A 20,364-nucleotide genomic window follows, 5' to 3' on the forward strand; every position below is an offset into this window, starting at 1 on the left:
TATTTAATTATTCATGAGAGACTCAGAGAGAGAGAGAGAGGCAGAGACACAGGCAGAGGGAGAAGCAGGCTCAATGCAGGGAGCCCAACATGGGTCTTGATCCTGGGACTCCAGGAACATGCTTTGGGCTGAAGACGGGCGCTAAACTGCTGAGCCACCCAGGGATCCCCTGTAGTTAGTATTTCAAATAACTCTTTGGGTCTTTAAGTTTTAAGGAGTTCTGAGACCAAAAAGTTTGAGAATCACTAAAGACTGAAAAACACTGGACAATCAAAAAAAATTGTAACCAGAGGGGGAGGGAGGGAAAGAGAGAGAAGGGGAGAGAGAGAGAGAGATGAGCAAAATAGTGGGAGAAAAGATCAAAGTAGGTCGAGAGGACACAAGAGGTGACGAAATGGACAGAGTGCTGACTCCTTCTCCTGTAGGAGAAGAGATGAGAGACCAGGAAATAGAGGAGATGTAGAGGTAAGGGAGGTTTGTCCAGTGAGACACAACAGAGCCCACTTTCAGGCTGAGGATGAGGTGCCAGAGAGAAGAGAGGATAATGGGATAGCAGGTCCTCTGGAGAGCAGAGTGCAACAGGAGGGGAGAGAGGATGGAAGGAAGAATGCAGCAGCAAGAGCCTGGGGCCTGGAACATAACAGGAGCCATCCTGTGCACTGACGGGATGACACAGCTGTGTGTGTTGCCTCGCACGTCCACGCCTGTGGACTCTTCCCGGGCAGCACACAGAGCAGGTGTGAGATCTGTTCAGCAGAGCTGGGCTTCATGGTCATCTATCAACATAAAAATGTTCTTAAGTTTGTCCATTTGGTAAATGAAGGACAGGAATACATGATGCTTACACTGCTTAAGTGAAATAATTGGTGCCATTTATTTATTTTACAAAATAAGGCCTGAACATATGAAGTGGCATAGCTGGTATTATTATTAAACCTCAGTTCTGGGATCCCTGGGTGGCGCAGCGGTTTAGCGCCTGCCTTTGGCCCGGGGCGCGATCCTGGAGACCCGGGATCGAATCCCACATCGGGCTCCCGGTGCATGGAGCCTGCTTCTCCCTCTGCCTGTGTCTCTGCCTCTCTCTCTCTCTGTGTGACTATCATAAATAAATAAAAATTTAAAAAAAAAGTTAAAAAAAAACAAAAAAAAAAAAACCTCAGTTCTTGAGTGTCTATACCAAATGTTCATACCTTCTTAACTAAAAATTGGGACAGAGCCCACCAAAGGATTTCTTTTGAATCTGTGAGTTTAGTTGACAAGTCTTTAGAAGGCATAAAAATTAAATCACTCTTAGTGATATGTCAAATCAATTGCCTCAACTTAAAAGAATAAAAATGCATGAAATAAGGACCTATCTGGGAATTCTGGGGCATATGGTTTTTGGCCAGAGAAGCCCTCTCCTACTTGCTAAAGGGCACCATACAGGAAGTGGATATAAAAGCCCCTTCAAGCTACTGATAATCTGCATAACTGAGGAGTCATAAGTAACTAAAAATTGCATTTAGAGGCATATGTATCTAACTCTTGCTATAAAAAAATCCTGAAACCTTTATATCTCTAAATATAATCATATTTTCCTATCAACCTACAACTTCATTACTCAATCCCTAATCTTTCATTTGCTGTGCATTATGTCACTCCTAGTCCACAAGAACATAATAAAATAGCCTCAAATTTAAAAATTACATTATAATTTCATTCTACTTCTGGAGGTATTTAATCTTCCTTTCTAACTGAGTTTTGATAGGCGGTAGCTTACAAGAACTTAAATTTTTTATTCTGAGACTAGCAAAAGAATATTTTTACAAACTCATAAGAAACCTATATTCATTTTAGAACAAGTATATGACACATATATGTGTTCTATACTGCTTTTCCTTTAGTTCAGTAACATCTGTGTATTTCTACACTTTGATTTTTTTATGCTGCTGTAACAAATATAGTCATGTAAAGTGAGTCAGTGTTTACAAGGTGACCAAAAGAGGAAAATTATTCAAACCAAGTCAGGTATGGCATGTTCAGTGTTGACTGGTCTGTTGTTGGCGGGGGGGGGGGGGGGGGGTTCACAAGGATATCCAAGTTCAGCAACACGGCACTTGGTAACCACGTATTAACAAGGAATTCTGAGAAAACTCCATTGAAGTTTATCTTCCACTCCTTGAAAAAAGTTAGTTCTACTCTCTTAATGTCTAGGGTACGTTTAACTAAGGACACTGTATTATTTATAAACTGGCAATTAAATGTGGAGTCTTCTGTACTTTGCCTCCAACAATTATCTATAGAGTGCCAGATGAGGCCTCTTTGAAGATCATTCCTCTGTGGAGGAATTCATTTCTTCAACAAGTTACCTGATTGTACCTCTGTAATTCAATGTTTCAAGAATCCTACTGCTAATGTATCTGTGCTTACTTCCTCTAACATAACAATATAGCCTTATTTGTTATAGTGATGAAAAAATCTGGCAGCAGAACTATTTTGTCAATTAGTTTTTTGAAGGATATATGTTCTACAGTCTCTTGAGGGCACTGAAATTTAAGGAATTTTCTTTTATTATTAATAGATGCTTCTATATTATTAATAATATCCCTGGACCTAAAATGTAAAGTATTAGGAAATATTTAAATCTATGACTATAGAGTTTATACAGCAGTTAAAATGACGTGATTTTTGTATCTTTCAGTAAATATATAAAGAAAAATATCTAGATATATAAACTACTCCGGGAACATCTAGGATACTTAAAAGAAGGACTTTTAAAAATAGTTTTTAGAAAATAATTATAGTTGGTATTCTGTGTACAATTATTTTTGTTTCCATAGCTTTTGAAATAAGTTTTAAAATATGTATCCATTTCACATACACACATACATAGATATATATTCACATATTACATAAAGGACTTAGAGAAACTTCTAGAACACAATACAGTAAAAAGATGGAAAAGAAAGAGTGGTCTGAGGTGTGATGGTAGGGGAAGGACAATGGGGGTCTAAGACATGACTTTCTGAGAGTCAGGCAGAGATCTGGCTTTGAGCTGCCTAAGATTTGGCTTTGAGCCACACCAAAATTTTTAGATTAACCCCCCGGTTATGTGGAAGAAAAAACAAACAAAAACCAAAACACATACTAGCTCCTTAAGACAAAATAAACAAAAAAATTCTTGTTATCTGTGTTCAAGAGAAATGTCTTGAGTCTTCACAGAAGGGACACTAAGCTAAGTGCTACATGGCATCAGCAACATGAGCCCTACAATAAATGCACTGGCAATATTCCCACGACACTCTCTCAGAAGATGCCTTAATGCAAATTGCAGGCGCAATCCTGACAAGGAGCTTCAGGGACAGAACTGCAAAGGAGACCAGGCACTGTGGTCCGAGCAAGGCAGCTCCCCTGATGTAATTCACTCTCGGGATAGAAACTCAAACATGTAGAGGAATAAATGGACCATGTGTTTTGGGTTGTTGGTTTTTTTTTTTTTTTAAATCATGAATAGTATATTCTCCCCCCCCCCTTTTTTTTTTATTGGTGTTGAATTTACCAACATACAGAATAACCCCCAGTGCCCATCACCCAATCACTCCCACCCCCCGCCCTCCTCCCCTTCTACCACCCCTAGTTCGTTTCCCAGAGTTAGGAGTCTCTCACGTTCTGTCTCCCTTTCTGATATTTCCTACCCATTTCTTCTCCCTTCCCTTATATTCCCTTTCACTATTATTTATATTCCCCACATGAATGAGAACATATAATGTTTGTCCTTCTCCGACTGACTTACTTCACTCAGCTGGGTTGTTGGTTTTATTTTTTGATGGACTATGTGTTTTTTTTATTTTTACTTATATATTTTTAAAGGCTTTGGACTTATTTATTTATTTTTAAAGACTTATTCATTCATTCATTCATTCATTCGAGAGGGAGCGAGAGAAGGCACAAGAACCAAGAAAGGGCAGAGGGAGAGGGAGAGACAGACTCCCTGCTGAGTGGGGAACCCGATTGGGGCTGGATCCCAGGATCCCAGGATCCCAGGACCATGATGTGAGCTTTAGGACAGACCACATGTTTTTCAAACAAGCTCTTTAGTGTTCTGTTTCTCCCAAATGAGTTTTAGACAAAAGCCAATCGATGACCAGTTTGAAGTTAAAACTAATGGTGCATCACTGGAACGGAGGCAGTGAAACAATGTCTTCAGGTGTTTCCTTGGCCTTCCTCTGAGTTTAGTCCATATAGAAACATGTATTCAAGGATCCAAGGTTTTATATAACAGGACATGGTCACCAAGAACAATGACTCAGGTTTTGTGTTTCTCAGTTTTGGATTATTAGAGTATTCATTTTCATACTTCAGTGTACTTAAAAATCACCAGGGAAGGCTGCTAAATGCAGCTTCCCAGGCTTCGTAATCGTCTGAGGTAGAATCTCTGCAGGGGAGCCTATAAATCAGGTAATTCTCTTAAAGATGGTCTAGGAACTGCACTTAGAGATCATTATTCCTCATAGGGCCTACCTGGGAGAGAACGAACCCTCAATACCAGTTTTTAAACTTCACCTTCTTATCTGTGTCCTTAGTTCTCTCAACTGTCTGTGCTTTAATATTCAGTTGTGTGAGCATCCTTCTAACATGCCCTTGAGAGCCACAAAATCTCTAAAATTCTAGCGTCTACAAACTACGTACACATTTTATTATGTCTTTTATATGAGGACCCTCAATTACATGTTGATCTCAGGCTATGAACAGGAATGTTCTTCTGAACTACTGTTCTACCCTATGAACACTGTGACTTAGGTACTGATGGTCTGTGCCTCTTTGCATGCTAGCTGCTACATTTAGATTTGAACGGCCTACTTCTGGCAAATTATGCATTTATGCTTTGCTGTAACCTCATGTTTTACTATCAGTAAGTGAGCTTTGGTCAGTGATAAGAAAGAATGTCTATCAAATTTTACTGGCATGTGTTCTAATGCATCCCTACTTTCAAGCAGAAGATATTAAAAGAAGTTTTAACAGTTGAAAGAAAAGCTATTATATAAACCAAATTAGATAAATCAAACTTTTTGTATTACTCTTCGTTTCTTTCAATGAATTTACAATTTATAGCTTAAACTTTAAATATGTTTTGAATAAAGATGTCAGAGGACAAAAATTCAGTTAACAACATAGTAGATGAATCCACCACTCATTAAATTATTTATGGAGTCATATAATCATGAAATAAACCTGAATAGATAAATGAATAAATAAGCAAACCTGAATAAAATGGACTCTTGGTATATAACAACACACAGAGGTCAGACTAAGTTAAAACCCTTGACTTTCATTACAACAGTAAAATGGAAATTTTATTGTAATATGCAATCTGAGAAATAGCTGCCAAATTACCAACAATAAAGAAAATCTTAGAGAAACTACCAAATGAATATTTGTTAAAGCTTTAAAATCCTGAACTGAAAATTCAAAATGTAGATGCATATCAGAATCATTAAGCCCAGTGGTCAAGGTTAAAAAACTAAGCAAAACAAAACACCAAGAAAACCAATCTCAGGATTATTCAGCATTCAAGGATGCTACTTTGTCTTGGTACTCACAGAAAACTGTGAATTTTATGTATAACCCAACTCAAGAGTACTTTTGATTTTTAAATACTTGATGACTTCTGGATACCATATTCGCTCCTAATTGAATTAATACAACTTTAGATGTGAAGATCACCTTTATAACATTGACTAAAAATTAGTTAATATTTTGAGAAGTAAACCAACTTTTTCACATCTATGAAAATAATGCCATTTTGTAGTCTGTATGTATATAAAATACTTTCAAATTTTCATTAATTTCTTATATACATTTCCATTTTCCACATTATTATTAAGATAGACCCACAGGAAACTAACATTCTCTGAACATCTAAATCATGAGCATTCTGCTGGGTGCTTTGACAAATATTTCCTTTAAAATCAATACTTAAAAAAAAAATAAAACGAATACTTAATGAAGTTTTTTTAAATATATTTTTATGATCTGATCTACCAACCGTAACAATTGAGTATTGGTATACAGCAACATTACACAGTTTCGCCTAAGTTAAAACCCACAGCATCTTTAAAATAGTATAAGGGAATAAATAAAAATAAAAGAAATAAAAAAATAGGGTAAAAAAAAAAAAGAAAAATTAACAACAAGACTACAATATTATATAAAGATTGTAAAAACAAATGCCACATGACCAGACCGCAGATACGTACGTCCTGACTTTGACTAGAGTTTGATATCTAGTGAAAGGCATTTATAAGTAGAGAGCTCACAAGTGCTGTAAGGCACCCAGGACAATGGCACAGACATGGCAGATATTCAATAAAATAATTTTAGCTTCTGTTGATATGTTGGTATCCTTGTTGTTGTTCATTTATCAGCCTAGTACAAATCAGCTAATAGGTAGCATGGCATCGACCAGTAAAACTTCTGAGGCCCCATCTAAGTTTAATGTTCTCTGACATTCTCCATAACTTACTGCCTGTTCCAACTAACATTTAGCATAAGCAACAACCTTATAGTGCTAATCACCCTTCTATGCTTATGGACTAATTCTTACATAAATGGGCCTCTGTGACTTATATTCTCACAGTTGTATAACATCTAACCTAATCTCATAGTGAACTGTTATAAATCTGAAGTTTCATTAGATTAGGTCTTACCAACTATGTCCTGGCCAAAGAATTACATGCTTTTGCTTAAACACTGCTGATTCTCCATTGTTTACAGAATAATGGCCAAAATCCTTTGTATGGAATTCAAAGCCCTATCCCTCTGACACTGTATCAGATTCCCATCCTCAGCCTACATTCTAGCCACTACCACAGGAATTTGCCAAGCTCACCATATACTTTTGTGTCTCTAGACATTTGCTGATCTGGTTCTTTCTGTAATTTCAGATGTTACACACCGGTTCATTCTGCAAATCTTGCTCCATCAACTCTTCTGTGAGGCTCTTCTAGAATCCACCACCACCAACCCAAAACCTTGTGGGGGACAGATCCTTCACTCTGATTAGCGGTCACTTTTATTAAAACATGTTCCTCTTTGGGATCCCTGGGTGGCACAGCGGTTTGGCGCCTGCCTTTGGCCCAGGGCGCGATCCTGGAGACCCGGGATCGAATCCCACGTCGGGCTCCCCGTGCATGGAGCCTGCTTCTCCCTCTGCCTATGTTTCTGCCTCCCTCTCTCTCTCTCTGTGTGACTATCATAAATAAATAAAAATTAAAAAAAAATGTTCTTCTTTTAATAAAAGGAGATTATTATTAGTCTGCCTTCTCTTCTGTGAAACTTTCTAAGAATCTATTATTACTATTATTATTATTATTATTATTACTTCTCCTTTATGAAGCTTTCTAAGCCTCCTCCACCCAGAGTTAAGCACCGCCATTTATTGCCCAACCTTGTCTCTGGTATGTTATTCTCCTCCAGCATAGAACATAGCACCCTGGAATTATTTATCTTAATAATCACCTACCCTATCAGACCCTGTGTGCTCCTCAAGGAAATCATCTTATCCCCATCATTGTTCCCTAAGGCCTAGCTAGTACTTGATGCACACAGTAGGTGTACAATAGGTGTTATTAAATTAATAAACAAAATACAATCGCTTTCGGTCAAATCAGAAAAATCTGGTAGTGAGCATGCCTCTTAGCATCCGAGCAGAATCCTTAGCCTCTGGCGAAGAAACAACAGCAAACAAAAGTGTACACCAGCAGACTAGGGTAACTTAAGGAACTGAGGGTGCCACTGGGTGGCAGGCAGGCTTCCAGCAAGGGCAAAGACAGGCCCTTGAAACACTCGACCATTTCCTCACATTAACTTCCAGGAAGCTTAGTTTATATTGCCAAGACTGGTGCTGTAAGGAATCCTTTGCTAACACTCAGCTCTGTGATAATCATCGCCTCTATAAAGTCACAACCCAATGTCCATTTTCACATAGGCATTTCCTTAGAGAAGGACTGACTAGGAATACAGCAGCTACATGTACTCTCATCAGTTAACTGCATAAAAAGATGTTATATGTACAAGTTTTAACAAAAAAGAACACAAACCAGACAATGTGGCATGATGTTAAAAAAAAAAAAAATGACTGGATTCTAACACACCTAATCTGTACCACAAGAAAATACATCTGTGCACATGTATATTTTAGCATAATCTTTTCCTTTTGGGTATTCAGGGTGGCATGACTCAGCAGCAGCAAAAACGAAGAGGTTACAATATGAAGCCTACTGTAAATATGGAAAAAGATACTGGAAGACTCATGGAGTACAAGTAATTCAGCAAACACCTGCTGAAATGCCAGGAGATACAGAAGACAACGATGCGTCATATACCATCACTGCTCTCGGGAAGCTTATAGTCTAAAATAAAGCTTTTTTCTACTGTATGTGCGTAGAACTGAGAAAACATAAGTAAGGAGGTCACGGAATTTGTCTTAAAAAGAAAACTGTTATGTAGCTATGACTAACTGGTTGTTCTGTTTTCTTAAAAACAATGATTTTCAATAGATTTAAGCACTATTTCCACTGACCACTTGGAGGTAAAACATTTCCTAACAAAATGTTCCCCAAGCTATACACATTTTAAGAACCATAAACTACTTTAAAGGGAAAATAAACACTACTACATTTGACATTTAAAAAAAAACCCTTCATTTCATAACAATTACATGCTATACATGTTTAAAATTATTGGTTATGCTTAACATATGCAACATTATTTATGTCAATTCTAACTGCTCTTGGCCAGCCTTCTCATAGGGAAAACACCTACACTTAGTAAGACAATATGAAAAATGCTTTTAAATTAAAAATAAAACTTAAAATGTGAAAATGTGGTAGGAAAGGTTCCTTTGACTGAATAGTATACTTTCTAAGTCAGAAGCTTCCTAAACTCTTCCTTTTATAATGTAAATGCTAATTTCAGTGATGAATATATGAACACACACATACTAAACAGATGCTATCTCTTACTCATTTTTTTAAGTTTTGAAAAAAATTTCATCAGTACCCAGTTTCAAATACTAGTTCTATTATACCTGTGCTTTTTACTATGATCTGCCTAAATTGTTTTCAGAAAGTAAGCAGATATTAATTTATAACCGGTTTTCTAACTAACAAAACTACTAACTCATCCTGCTAAAAATTTTTTCAAAATTGTTAGTAAAAATTATTTATTTTGCATGCTATTGAAGGCTTCTTTACCTGCAGATGGCTGGGAAACATTCTTGAAGACCTTTCTTTTTAACTAAAGATCCTTCAAGGCAGTACATAATGATGTCCATTACCTTTATAGAAAAGATGTAAATCCAAAATTAATTTCAAATACTTAATTTTCCAAACTACAAATTATTTAAGGCCTCAGCTGCATGAAAATTCTAGATGGTTTGATCACAATATTTACAACTATAGCATATTTATTGAAGTTACAATATAGTTACTCTATAAGATATTCTCTCTCTTATCTGTGAAAATTATAAAAAAAGAGCAGTAACATACAGAAACAAAACTTGTTGACTTCAAAGCCAATGCATATTTATGTACAATATAGGTACCTTTTATTCACGCACACTACAAGTTTTTGTTTAGTTATAATGCAAGAACATACCCTTTAAAAAGTACTCCAATACAGACTACTTCCCTATGAATGATAAGTACACAGTTATCATTTTGACTTTTAATGAAATTTAAGTAAGGTCCCTAGAAATGGTACAAAAGTTAATTCATTTAATTATCTCCCTCTCTTTCTTTAGATAATTCTATTAAGGCTCTCTTTTTATTTCCTTGGAAATAAAAATGCTGATTTATATTACTACATGGACATTAAATATCGGCTGTGCTGTCACATTTAAAGCAGGATATCTTACCTCCACAAGAAGATCCACAACATCTGTGGGCATCTTTTCAATAAGAATCTCAATGACTCTCAGAATTTCCCCTTTAGCTCGTGCAAGAGTTGTCGTGTGCATGTTCTGTTGTGACTGGGTATTTGCTGCAAGAGCCGTATGTCTGTGTACCTGTGAAGACATAACCATGCTATAGACATGGCTGATACTTGATTCAGTTATGCATTTCTAGCCAGTGGTTTATTTTTCACTTGTTAATACAACTGGGGAAGAAAAAGAGAATCAACAAAAACAAATCTCTTGGGGTGGGTCAGGAAACACTTGATTGCAAAAAACAAAAAACAAAAACAAAAAAAACCTAAAATATAGTTTTTAGTAAAATAAAAACTAAGTATTCTCTAATAAAATCCTGTAAGTTCTTGGGTATAATAGGAGACTTTAATATAATACTATCATGACATTTTTCAAAAGACACACTGAAGGTTTGTGGATTTGGCATATCTGATGCTGAAGTCAAGACAGCAGTTAGAAGACACCAGCAAGTGAGAGACATGAGACTTGCTCTCAAGTAATAACAGTAAATGATGCTTACATAAGACTTCTGTGTCCCAGGTACCATTCTTGGTGCCATATAATTAAGTTGAGAAATTCAAATGAACATGCCTCCAAAAATAATAAGCATTGTAAATATAAGTTCACTGTGATTTTTCTTCCCTGTACAAATTGTAAGTCTTAATCATTCAGAGGAGAAAGAACACTGGTAGGTGCTGGGCTAGCCATGGAGGAGTGGGCATGACAGGGGAGGAGGGGGGGAGAAGAGGACAGAAACAGTGAGAAATAGAAATACTTTAGGATCTAAATCTAAAACTCTAAGTGGAAAATTTATTTTTACAAGATAATAAATGTGAACTATCACATTGAAATATTAGAACACTAAGAATGTGGAAATCAACTGGCAATTAGTAAAACATTAACATTAAAAAATATTTTTTAAAGATTTTATTTATTTATTCGTGAGAGACACAGAGAGAGAGAGGCAGACACATAGACAGAAGGAGAGGCAGGTTCCTCACTGGGAGCCGTATGTGAGACTCGATCCCGGGACTCCAGGATCATGCCCTGAGCCAAAGGCAGACGCTCAACCACTAAGCCACCCAGGCGTCCCTAAAATATTTTTAAAATACCTTACTAGCCAAATGTTGGAGTAGAATAAATCAAAAGCATGGCTATTCTAACAGTTCATTTAAAAATACTCATATTAGAGCCTGCTTCTCTCTCTACCTATGTCTCTGCCTCTTTCTCTCTGTGTCTCTCATGAATAAATTTAAAAAAAACTGATGTAGAAGGTGAAAATTAAGTTCAAAAACATAATCAACACAGATACTTGCTTACTCTTTAAAGAGGCAGTTTTATGCCTGGTACTTTTAGGACCTTGTATATGAGACCAGACTTATTCAATATATTCAATATTACTGTCTATGCATACTCAACTGATAAGAAAAACTGGTAAGAAATTCCAGGCTAATAAATCTGCTCATTTATAAATATATACTTCATATAAATATTAATATCTACAAATCATAGATCTATAACATACACATGCATATTTTAAACACAATGCAACCTTTCTGTAACACTATGCACTAACAGCAGAACACACCCCCTTTACTCTACAAATTTATTTTAGGTATGAATTCAAAGTCCCACCACCTCATATAAACCCATACAATCTGCTATTAACAAGACCTTCCTTCCTCCCTTCTAAAGCTACTTTCACGTCACAAATACTTGCTGCATGCCTATTAAGAATGGCTCTAGGTAGACACGGGCCCAGCAGGCTTCAGGTCATCAGGGTAGACTCAGAGGTATTCATTTAGTATTTTAAAAATTCATCATAGCTACAGGAAAAACAACTCGGACAGAGTTCATACCCCATGGACACCAAGTGTGCACATTATTTATGCTGAAATGGAACAAACCTTTAAGAAAAAATGTAGGGGCTTATCATCCTTTGCTTTCTCTCCCACTACTAAGACCTACAGGAAAGATTCTATAATTGGTTCATTGTTCTTTACTAGTTTTTCAGTTAGATGTGGGCAATTAGTTAGAACACTAAGAATGTGGGAATCAATTGGCATTCAAGTCTTTATCTGTGACATGTAATAGGAAAAACAATTAGCAAGTTTATGACTTACATTTTTGTTTACAGTTGAAGAGCCAATGTTAAATAAGTTCAGTGTTGATTACGGGAAGATATTTACACTTATAAAATGTGAATATCTTTAGTATATTTTAATTTGAATAAGCCTGTTATATTTCAGATTGAAAAATTGATTTCAAATATTTGCAAGAGAGTTAACTTTGAGAACAGAAATGAATACAAAAAGCACAAGTAAGGAATGCGTTGCTGTGGAATTCAGGGTACATGCATACAGGTACGCATGTATTCATTTTAGCACTAAATTATTAACTTGCACTGTTGTAGAACAAATTGGAAGGATTATTTGTGGATACGGACCCTCAGCTCACAGTACGTAATAATTCCTTTAAATGAGAAGATGGAGCACACAGAGAGGCTCTGCTCACCTCTTTGGCTATAGTTGTGATGAAGGCGGGTGGTCTGGCAGTGGCGATGAGCGAGAGGGCATGCCTTGCGGAGCGGGCGGAGTCAGCTGCAGGGCTAAGAGGCAGCCCCATTGTGATGCTAAACAGGGATCAGGAAAAAAAGGAAAAAAGAAAAGAAGCATTTGAAATATAGACTGAAAAGATTAGACACAGCTTATAATGTCAGTTCAAGGTCAATGGGAGCACTCAAACAGTTAGAATATAATGGACTTGCAACAATGAGCAGTGATTAGGAGTCAGGGTGTTCTGGCATCAAATACAAAATCGAATAATTAACCGTGAAGATTGAAAACAGTATGTGCATCTGTCCAAAGTGTTAAAAACGCCTTGTTAACAAATTATCAAGAACTAGTACTGAATGCATATCACAAAGCTCAGAATCAGGCAAGAAAGAAGACTGTGCTGGGTATTTTCAAATTTTTTGCCAAAAAAGAAAAAAAAATTAGAGGTAATAATTTGTTTATAAGGCCACAGAAAAAGGCTTCATTTAAGGACGTGTACCTGAAAGGAAGCAAAATTCACTTCCATCCATATAATTATCAAAAGAACTCAAAACTGCAAAATTATTTTTAGTTTTTAATATTATTTTTAGTTTAAAATATCCTCAGTACTGTTAATTTACCCCATGCTCAATACTTTTAGAACCAATCTACAATGTTCTGCCAATAGTTATTTTGTGTTGATGCAAAAATTATTAATGGACACTTATTTTCTCTCTATAAAGATCATGGGCAGGGCATTGTCCAGGTTATTTTTAAGAGTATGTACATGACAAAATAAATCTTTCCAACTGTGAGAACATCCTGATCAGGATAGTGATGTTATATTCTTTTGCTACCCACCCCTAAAACATAAAAATGATATTCTGTTTGTAAGCTTCCTGTATATTTTATATAATAGACTCCTGTGAAAACTAGTAAGACTCTTCATTAAAATGTGGAATGTGATCTACTCGTCAACTATACACAAGGAGCGTTTTGCTACTCAGTACGTGATCCATTATAGTTTCTCCCTCTAGTCACATAATCTTCATTCTTAAATATCCATATGAAATTATATGAAGATCTGTACTGCTCTAATTATGTAAGTCTGTATACCTCGTGTAAACTGGATTGTTTACTAAAAATTCTCAAAATGTTTACAAATGTTTTTACAGATTCGTCTAAGAATCATTATTTTAACTTTTAGATGAAAGTAAGTACGCATTACATGGACATTCTTATCACTGTTTAAAGAAGGTGAGTTGATTCTAGGAAATTCTGCCTATAATTTCTTAGTGACTGCTACATTGACTGATAATAACTGAGAGTAGATACAAAGCAGGAACTCAGGAGGATGGAGGGGGGTCCTCTGATATTCACCACTAAAAAGGAAGATGTTAGGTGACAAAACACACACATTCTGAACAAGAAACAGAAAGGACGCCGTCGGTGCCCACATCACCTCCACAGAAGATCTTGATGCTCGAGATCCAGTAGGGGACTGGAAAAGGGGCCTTCAGCGGTATAGCAGGGCGGAGTAGGTAGCCAGGTTCTTTTCAGGATTAAACATTACTACTGAGATCCCACAAAGGCATGAGCATGCTGACCTAGATTGCTTAATTATTATAGAGTTTAGATCATAGTTTAAGTTTTAAAAAATTCAAAAGCTAATTACATTTTTAAGATATTCTATGTTTCTTTCGTCAGCATGAAAAGGTGTTGGTAATACTGAAAGGCTGAAACTCAAATGGTATGTTAACTAAATTCTGAGCAAACCTAAATCAAATTTCCTAAGATCAATAAAATCACAGAATGCTGGGAGTTGGAAAAGATCCCCAGGCAACCTCCCTGCCCAACAGCCAGCCATCCAGCAGGAATGTCTACCTCCTGGGCAGCCTGACCTACGCGTGGAAGGTGTGACAGAGAAGAGAAAGAACTGGAGGTGGAACTGAGGGTCTAGGTTTGAAATTGAGCTTTCCTGTGCTGTTTCATGTCTTCCTGCACCTGCCCAGAACATCCCTAAAGAGGGCAATGGTACCAGCATTTTTATGAAGGAGAAAACTGGGTCCAGAGTTCATCGAGGTGCCAAGGTATGATGTCTTCTCGGACAGCTGAATGGTGGTATAAATAAAGGGGAGGGGGCTCGCCCACATTATGGTTAACTGGATTAATGAAATGGTAACATGACTAAACTCAGCGACTTTGGGTGAGTAGCTAGATGGCATCCCTGGGTGAGGTTTCCAGTGGTCCATTGTGACACGCGGACTTCATCTCTGTTCTTTCCAATGTCAATTGTGAATAACTGAAGATACAGTTGCACGGTTATCAATTGGTGTGGAAATAAAATTGTAAGGGAAAGTAACTATACTAAGTGGCAGAACTGGGATTCAAAAGTCAGAAAGATCAAATTCAAATTGGGCTCAAGAAAGAAGTCTTTAAAGTATTTCTTTTAAAGATTTTATTTATTTATTCATGAGAGACACACAGAGAGAGGCAGAGACACAGGCAGAGGGAGAAGCAGGGTCCTCACAGGGAGCCCAATGTGGGACTTGATCCCCAGGCTGGGACGATCCCCAGACTGCCTTTGGCTCACGCCCTAACCATGGAGCCACCCAGGCGTCCCAAGAAAGAAGTCTTATTGTGTGGGTTCAAATGACCAATTTTAAGGGAATGGGGCAGGCAATATACTGCTTGACCAAGTTTAGGGAATGGCACTGAGGGCTGTAGCTGAACCACACCGATGTGTTAATAATGTGGCTTCCCTAAAGGGCTAGGTTGTAACAAGGGAAATAGGGTGAAAGACAACATGTTGACCCTGCTGAGCTTCATGGTTCTGGCTGCCTGTCCACACTCCCTATGGGTGGCTATACTATCTCCCGAGTTTCTAAGAGATGGGATCTCCCTTTTGCAGACCAAGTGTTAGAGCATCTCCTGGAGTCCAGAAAAGTCCCGTCCATTCCCTGCTGTGTGCTGTTGTGATGGCTTGCAGTTGGAAACCAGAGTTCTACTCACACAAACAGAATCCTACCAACTGCACCACCCACCTCTCTTCCAGACCTTCTTTGTTCCTTCAGGAGTAAAAAGTTTAATGGGAAGCCAAGAAGGGAGTGGAGGGAGAGAAAGAGAAGGAAAGAATGAGAATGAATGACTCTGCATGTATGTGTTCACCTAAGGATGACAAATGGCTATTGTCCCCCGATCCTTATGCTGTGCCCTGTGGCCAACCTGGCCTGAGTAAAGCACAACATCTGTAAAATGGGTCTATTAAAATAACAACTTCCAAGGCTGACGAGATGATTAAATGAGCAGGCAAATGTAAAAACCTCAGTCCTATGTCTCACCTATATGTATTATACAGACAATAGATGTTTGTTGTGCCCAAGATGACTCTCATAAATAGAAACAAAGTGAAAAGAAAATGAGATCAACTTGCAGCAGGTCACTGGTTTCAAGTTAAAGGCATCATACAATACCCTTAATCCATCTCAGCAAACGATCTTGTGAATTTGGGAAATAGGCACACTTCTTGTGGTAGGAAAAATGGTAAAAGTTTGGCGTCTGGAAGAGAAGCTGCAGCAAGTAACCAAAGACAGTAAAAGTATTGCTCATGAATTCAGTGGAAGTTGGAACATCCAACAATTCGTAAGAGGCATCAAGAGGGTACATTTGAGTGATTCTCTTGATCAGCGTCTGATGGCTGCAGTGCAGGACTTCAGGATGCAGACACATCTATTGCTCTGAGGTCAGTCGTCTGCACAGGTTCATTCAGCACATCCATGGTACACAGGCAGGGGGGCTGGGAGTGTGGGAACAGAGAGGATTTGCCAAGGCACAGGGGAAGACTCCCCTCTGTAGCCTATTTAATGCATCACATCAGAGTAATCTTCCAAAAGCACTAACTTTACTTCATGGTTAAAGTGCTTAAAAACCTCAGTGGGGACCAGTGCTTCTAAGAAAAATCTTAAAACCTTGGCTTGAGGTTCTAGGCCGTCCATAATCTAGTTTCACTAATTTATGACTCCGTCTTTGCAACACACCTCTGTTCCTGAGGCCAGGCTAAGTTCAAAGCTGGTCCCTAGAATTCCATTCCTCTTCTGACTAGAGTACACGGCTTACGCTCCTCCACTACCACTGCCCCCATTAGCATGCTCTCCTCACCCCTCTGTTCAGTTCTTGTGGAAGCCAAGAGTTGTTCTGCAATTGCTAGAGCATTCAATTACAATCTATTGAAACAAAACCAACAACAAAACCCGTTTATCCTAGGCTCTTAGCACTAGATCTGCTTCTGCCAAGCATTATGAATTAGTTTTGTATCATGAACTCTATGCAGACTGGTACTATGCCTTCTAATCCTGTGATCCCCCCAAAGTGCCCAGCGCAGCCCCTTGGACGTAGTGGTAGCTTGAGAGTTATGCGCTAAATGAAGTTACCTGGAAAATCCAGGAGGAAAAAAAAAAATCGCTTAAGCCAGTTATTTGACTGAACTGACCAGGCAATGAAGTCAAAGTAATTGATCTAGTCGTCCCAACAGGCAAAGTCTAATTCTACACGTAGTTATCTTCAAAGTCAAAGGTGCGCTGTGTATGTGATATATTTTAATGTGGGATTCTAACTGAATGAAGGAGGATTCTACTATCAGAGGTGTGAAATTAAAGGGGTGTCTGTCTTATTCTGGGATCTTCATCGCATCCTGCTTATTTGGCTGTTATGCAATTCATTGGTTATATAGGGTTTTAAGATGGGTCTTTAGTTAAAAAAATAGGATAGGACATACTCTCTATTTTACTCAGCATTTCAGTATACCCGTCCCACATGAAACGCGAGTGATGACAGATACTGTAAATAAAAATCATGAATAGAGAAACAGTCCACTCAGGCTGAGCTCATTCCTCACGTGACTGCTCATTAATCTGCTCTAACCCTTACTCCATCGTGGTAAAAGCATTTTAGAAGTCACACGTCAGACCACTATAGTTAAATGTCACCATCTACAATTGTCAGACTTCCCCATCTGTCAAATTCAGGAATACTGTAAGAGAATATTCAGGGGGAAGAACCACTTAATCTTTCATAGAATAACCCACAAATCATGGCCAAACAGTATTACGAACTAAATGTTTGTGTCCCCTGAAAATTTGCTGTGACAGTATTTGGAGATGGAACCTCAGGGAGGTACTTAGGGTCAGAGGAGCCAGGTGGGTGAGGCCCTCATGATGGGATCCCTGCCGTATAACAGACCAGAAAACGTGCTCTGGCTCACTCCCAAAGGAGTTGCGTGAGCACGCAGCGGCACAGCGGCCATCTACAGGCCCAGAGAAGAGGCCTCAGAATGAAACTCACCTTGTGAGCACCTCCTTCCCGGAATTCCCAGCTTCTAGAACTCTAACAAGTAAGATTCTGTTGTGGAAGCCCCTAGTCTGTGCTATTTTGTTACAGTAACCCAAACCAACGAAGATACACAGTAACAGGGCACGGAAAACATTCCTCATGGAAAACAGGGACCAGAATTATTTTGGAAATGCATACTTTGTTTCATAACTGAGAATTCCATCTTACCCCTTCCAGACACTTACTAGCAAGTGTCTTTAATGTATCAAGGAATCATCAATTCTTGTCTGTTATATTAAACCTTAATTTGATAACTCAAATGTAGCATTAGTCTCCTAAACACAAATGTGATTCCCCCAACAAGTGCCCAGCTTTTATATCTATTTCCTATATGTTGTATACATTTACAACTATGAGTTGTAAAAACTATGCTAACATAATTTAGTTAAGTGGTTTCCTCAGATTATACATTTCCTATTAAAAATAAATGTCTGGGGCACCTGGGTGGTTCAGGCAGTTAAGCGTCTGACTCTTAGTTTTGGCTCAGGTCATGATCTCAGGGTCCTGAGACTGAGCCCTGCATTGGGCTCTGCACTGGGCATGGAGACTGCTTCAGATTCTCTTTCTCCCTCTTCCTCTCCCTCTGCTCCTCCCTCCCCCTCCACACACTCTGTTAAAAAAAAAAAATTAATAAAAAAATTTAAATAAATAAAGGTGAATAGGAAACATAGTTTAAATATAAAATCCTAAAAATACCTTAGTGTTTATATGATATATTCTCTACCCCCTGTCTTATAGTTAAAAAGTATGGTTAAAATTTGAGTTAAAATGTCAATTCTTTTTCTCCAAGTATATGGTTCAAAAATAACATTTCTTTCTAACATATGGGGTTTATCTGTATGTTAATCAAAGCACGGGGTTTCTAGTTGACTATATGTTTCTCTTTTAAAGTTTGGTAAAGGGATGCTTGGGTGGCTCAGTGGTTGAGCGTCTGCCTTCAGCCCAGTACGTGACCCCACAGTCCCGGGATCAAGTCCCCCATTGGGCTCAATGCAGGGAGCCTGCTTCTCCCTCTGCCTGTGTCTCTGCCTCTCTCTCTCTCTGTCTCTCAAGAATAAATAACATCTTAAAAAAAAAAAAAAAAAGTTTGGTAAACTGAATATTGCAGAAAAGCAGTGGGCTTTTGGTAATTCATTAATATTCTTCCATCATAGCCATAGGAGATGAGAGATTGCCCCCCTCAGCAATGGTAGCCAGCACAGCTCTGCTGTTCTCTTTGAGAGCAAAGGCCCTGCAATATGAACTAGGAAAACAGAATCAGAATTAGACCACAACATGTACAGAAGGGAGTTAGTCTTTAAAAAGCACAAGGATTTTTCTGTTCTTTTACAGGGTAGGATTTTCTATTGTTTCTAACATTTTATCCATATGTACATAACCATGGTGACCAAAAAAAGGAAGGATCTATAAAATTCATAATACTGCATGTTTCTTTTTTTCTCACAATTAGCTAGGAATGGTTCTATCTAGGATTTCAATGAGAGCAGTCTGCATTCTCTATTAAACAGTCCATCAAAAAACAAAAACAAAAACAGTCCATCACAAATGAGCAGCCCATAATCATTAATTTAAAAAATTCCTCCGAGAGTCTCCCTGTGGATCACTTGTCACATAAAGGGTGGCATGACAATACAGGTATGGGAGAAGCAAAATGGGAGTCGGGAGACCTGGGTGATCGTTTTAGCTTTTCTAGTACTGGTGAGATCTCAGGTAAGTTGCATCATCTCTCTAAACCTTGTTTTTATTGGATAGCATACTGAAAGCACTGGATTGAATACTGTTGAAGATGCTCATCTCTAAAATTCTTTGACATTATTAAATGTTTATTAAATGCAAATCATGTGACAGGTGTTATGAATAAATATGAATAAATGCATAATACATGAACCAGGCACTCAAGGAGCTTAATGATATTTAAATAGGCTATTAATTTCTAGAAGGTACAAAATTTGTCATGGAAATGATTTCATTCAGTATACTTTTAAAATCTGAAAGTACACTGACAATTGAGTTGGCAGCTTTTATATCCTTTGAATAGGCTGTTTTATGCTTAATATTCTCTTGATCTGTAGCTGTGTGGGTGCAAGATGCCACAGGGGTAGGAGCAGAGCTCTTGGGGTCAGTGAGACCTAGGTCTGAAGCTCACCTTTTCCAATGACCAGTATTTCTGTGGACAAGAGACAGAACCTCTTTCAGATTCATTTTATAAACTTCTATTATCATTTTATAATCATTTTATAAGATAAAAGAGAAAATCCTCTCTTTAACCCTGATTCTATTCCCCTGAGATAACTGGGAAAGAACTTATGTTCAACTTTTAGATGGGCACTCCCCACAGTTTAAGTTCTGCAAGGAATGAATAAAATAAAATTGGTTAAAAACCATGTTTACAGTCATTTGCCATATGTTTTAAAGAGCTCTTCGGCATCTGTGGGGCATGCTCATACATTTCCACCTCTGTCCTTTTGCCTTTCCTCAAAATTATTCAAATGGGAG

The 20,364-nt window shown here is 37.9% G+C and overlaps 1 protein-coding gene across 5 annotated transcripts in view; it reads right to left on the bottom strand.

Moving 5' to 3' along the window:
* WDR7 (WD repeat domain 7) overlaps positions 1-20,364 on the bottom strand; it is a 353,142-nt gene that overhangs the window by 84,033 nt on the left and 248,745 nt on the right. For all 5 annotated transcript variants that reach the window (XM_038525932.1, XM_038525930.1, XM_038525933.1 and 2 more), the window contains 3 exons: positions 12,461-12,578; positions 9,896-10,045; positions 9,234-9,316 (listed from right to left, as the gene is read on the bottom strand). In XM_038525932.1, coding sequence (XP_038381860.1) covers positions 9,234-9,316; positions 9,896-10,045; positions 12,461-12,578 — 351 coding nt within the window. The remainder of the gene's footprint in view (positions 1-9,233; positions 9,317-9,895; positions 10,046-12,460; positions 12,579-20,364) is intronic.

The sequence above is a fragment of the Canis lupus genome, chromosome 1, assembly GCF_011100685.1.
Source record: "Canis lupus familiaris isolate Mischka breed German Shepherd chromosome 1, alternate assembly UU_Cfam_GSD_1.0, whole genome shotgun sequence".
NCBI lineage: Eukaryota > Metazoa > Chordata > Mammalia > Carnivora > Canidae > Canis > Canis lupus.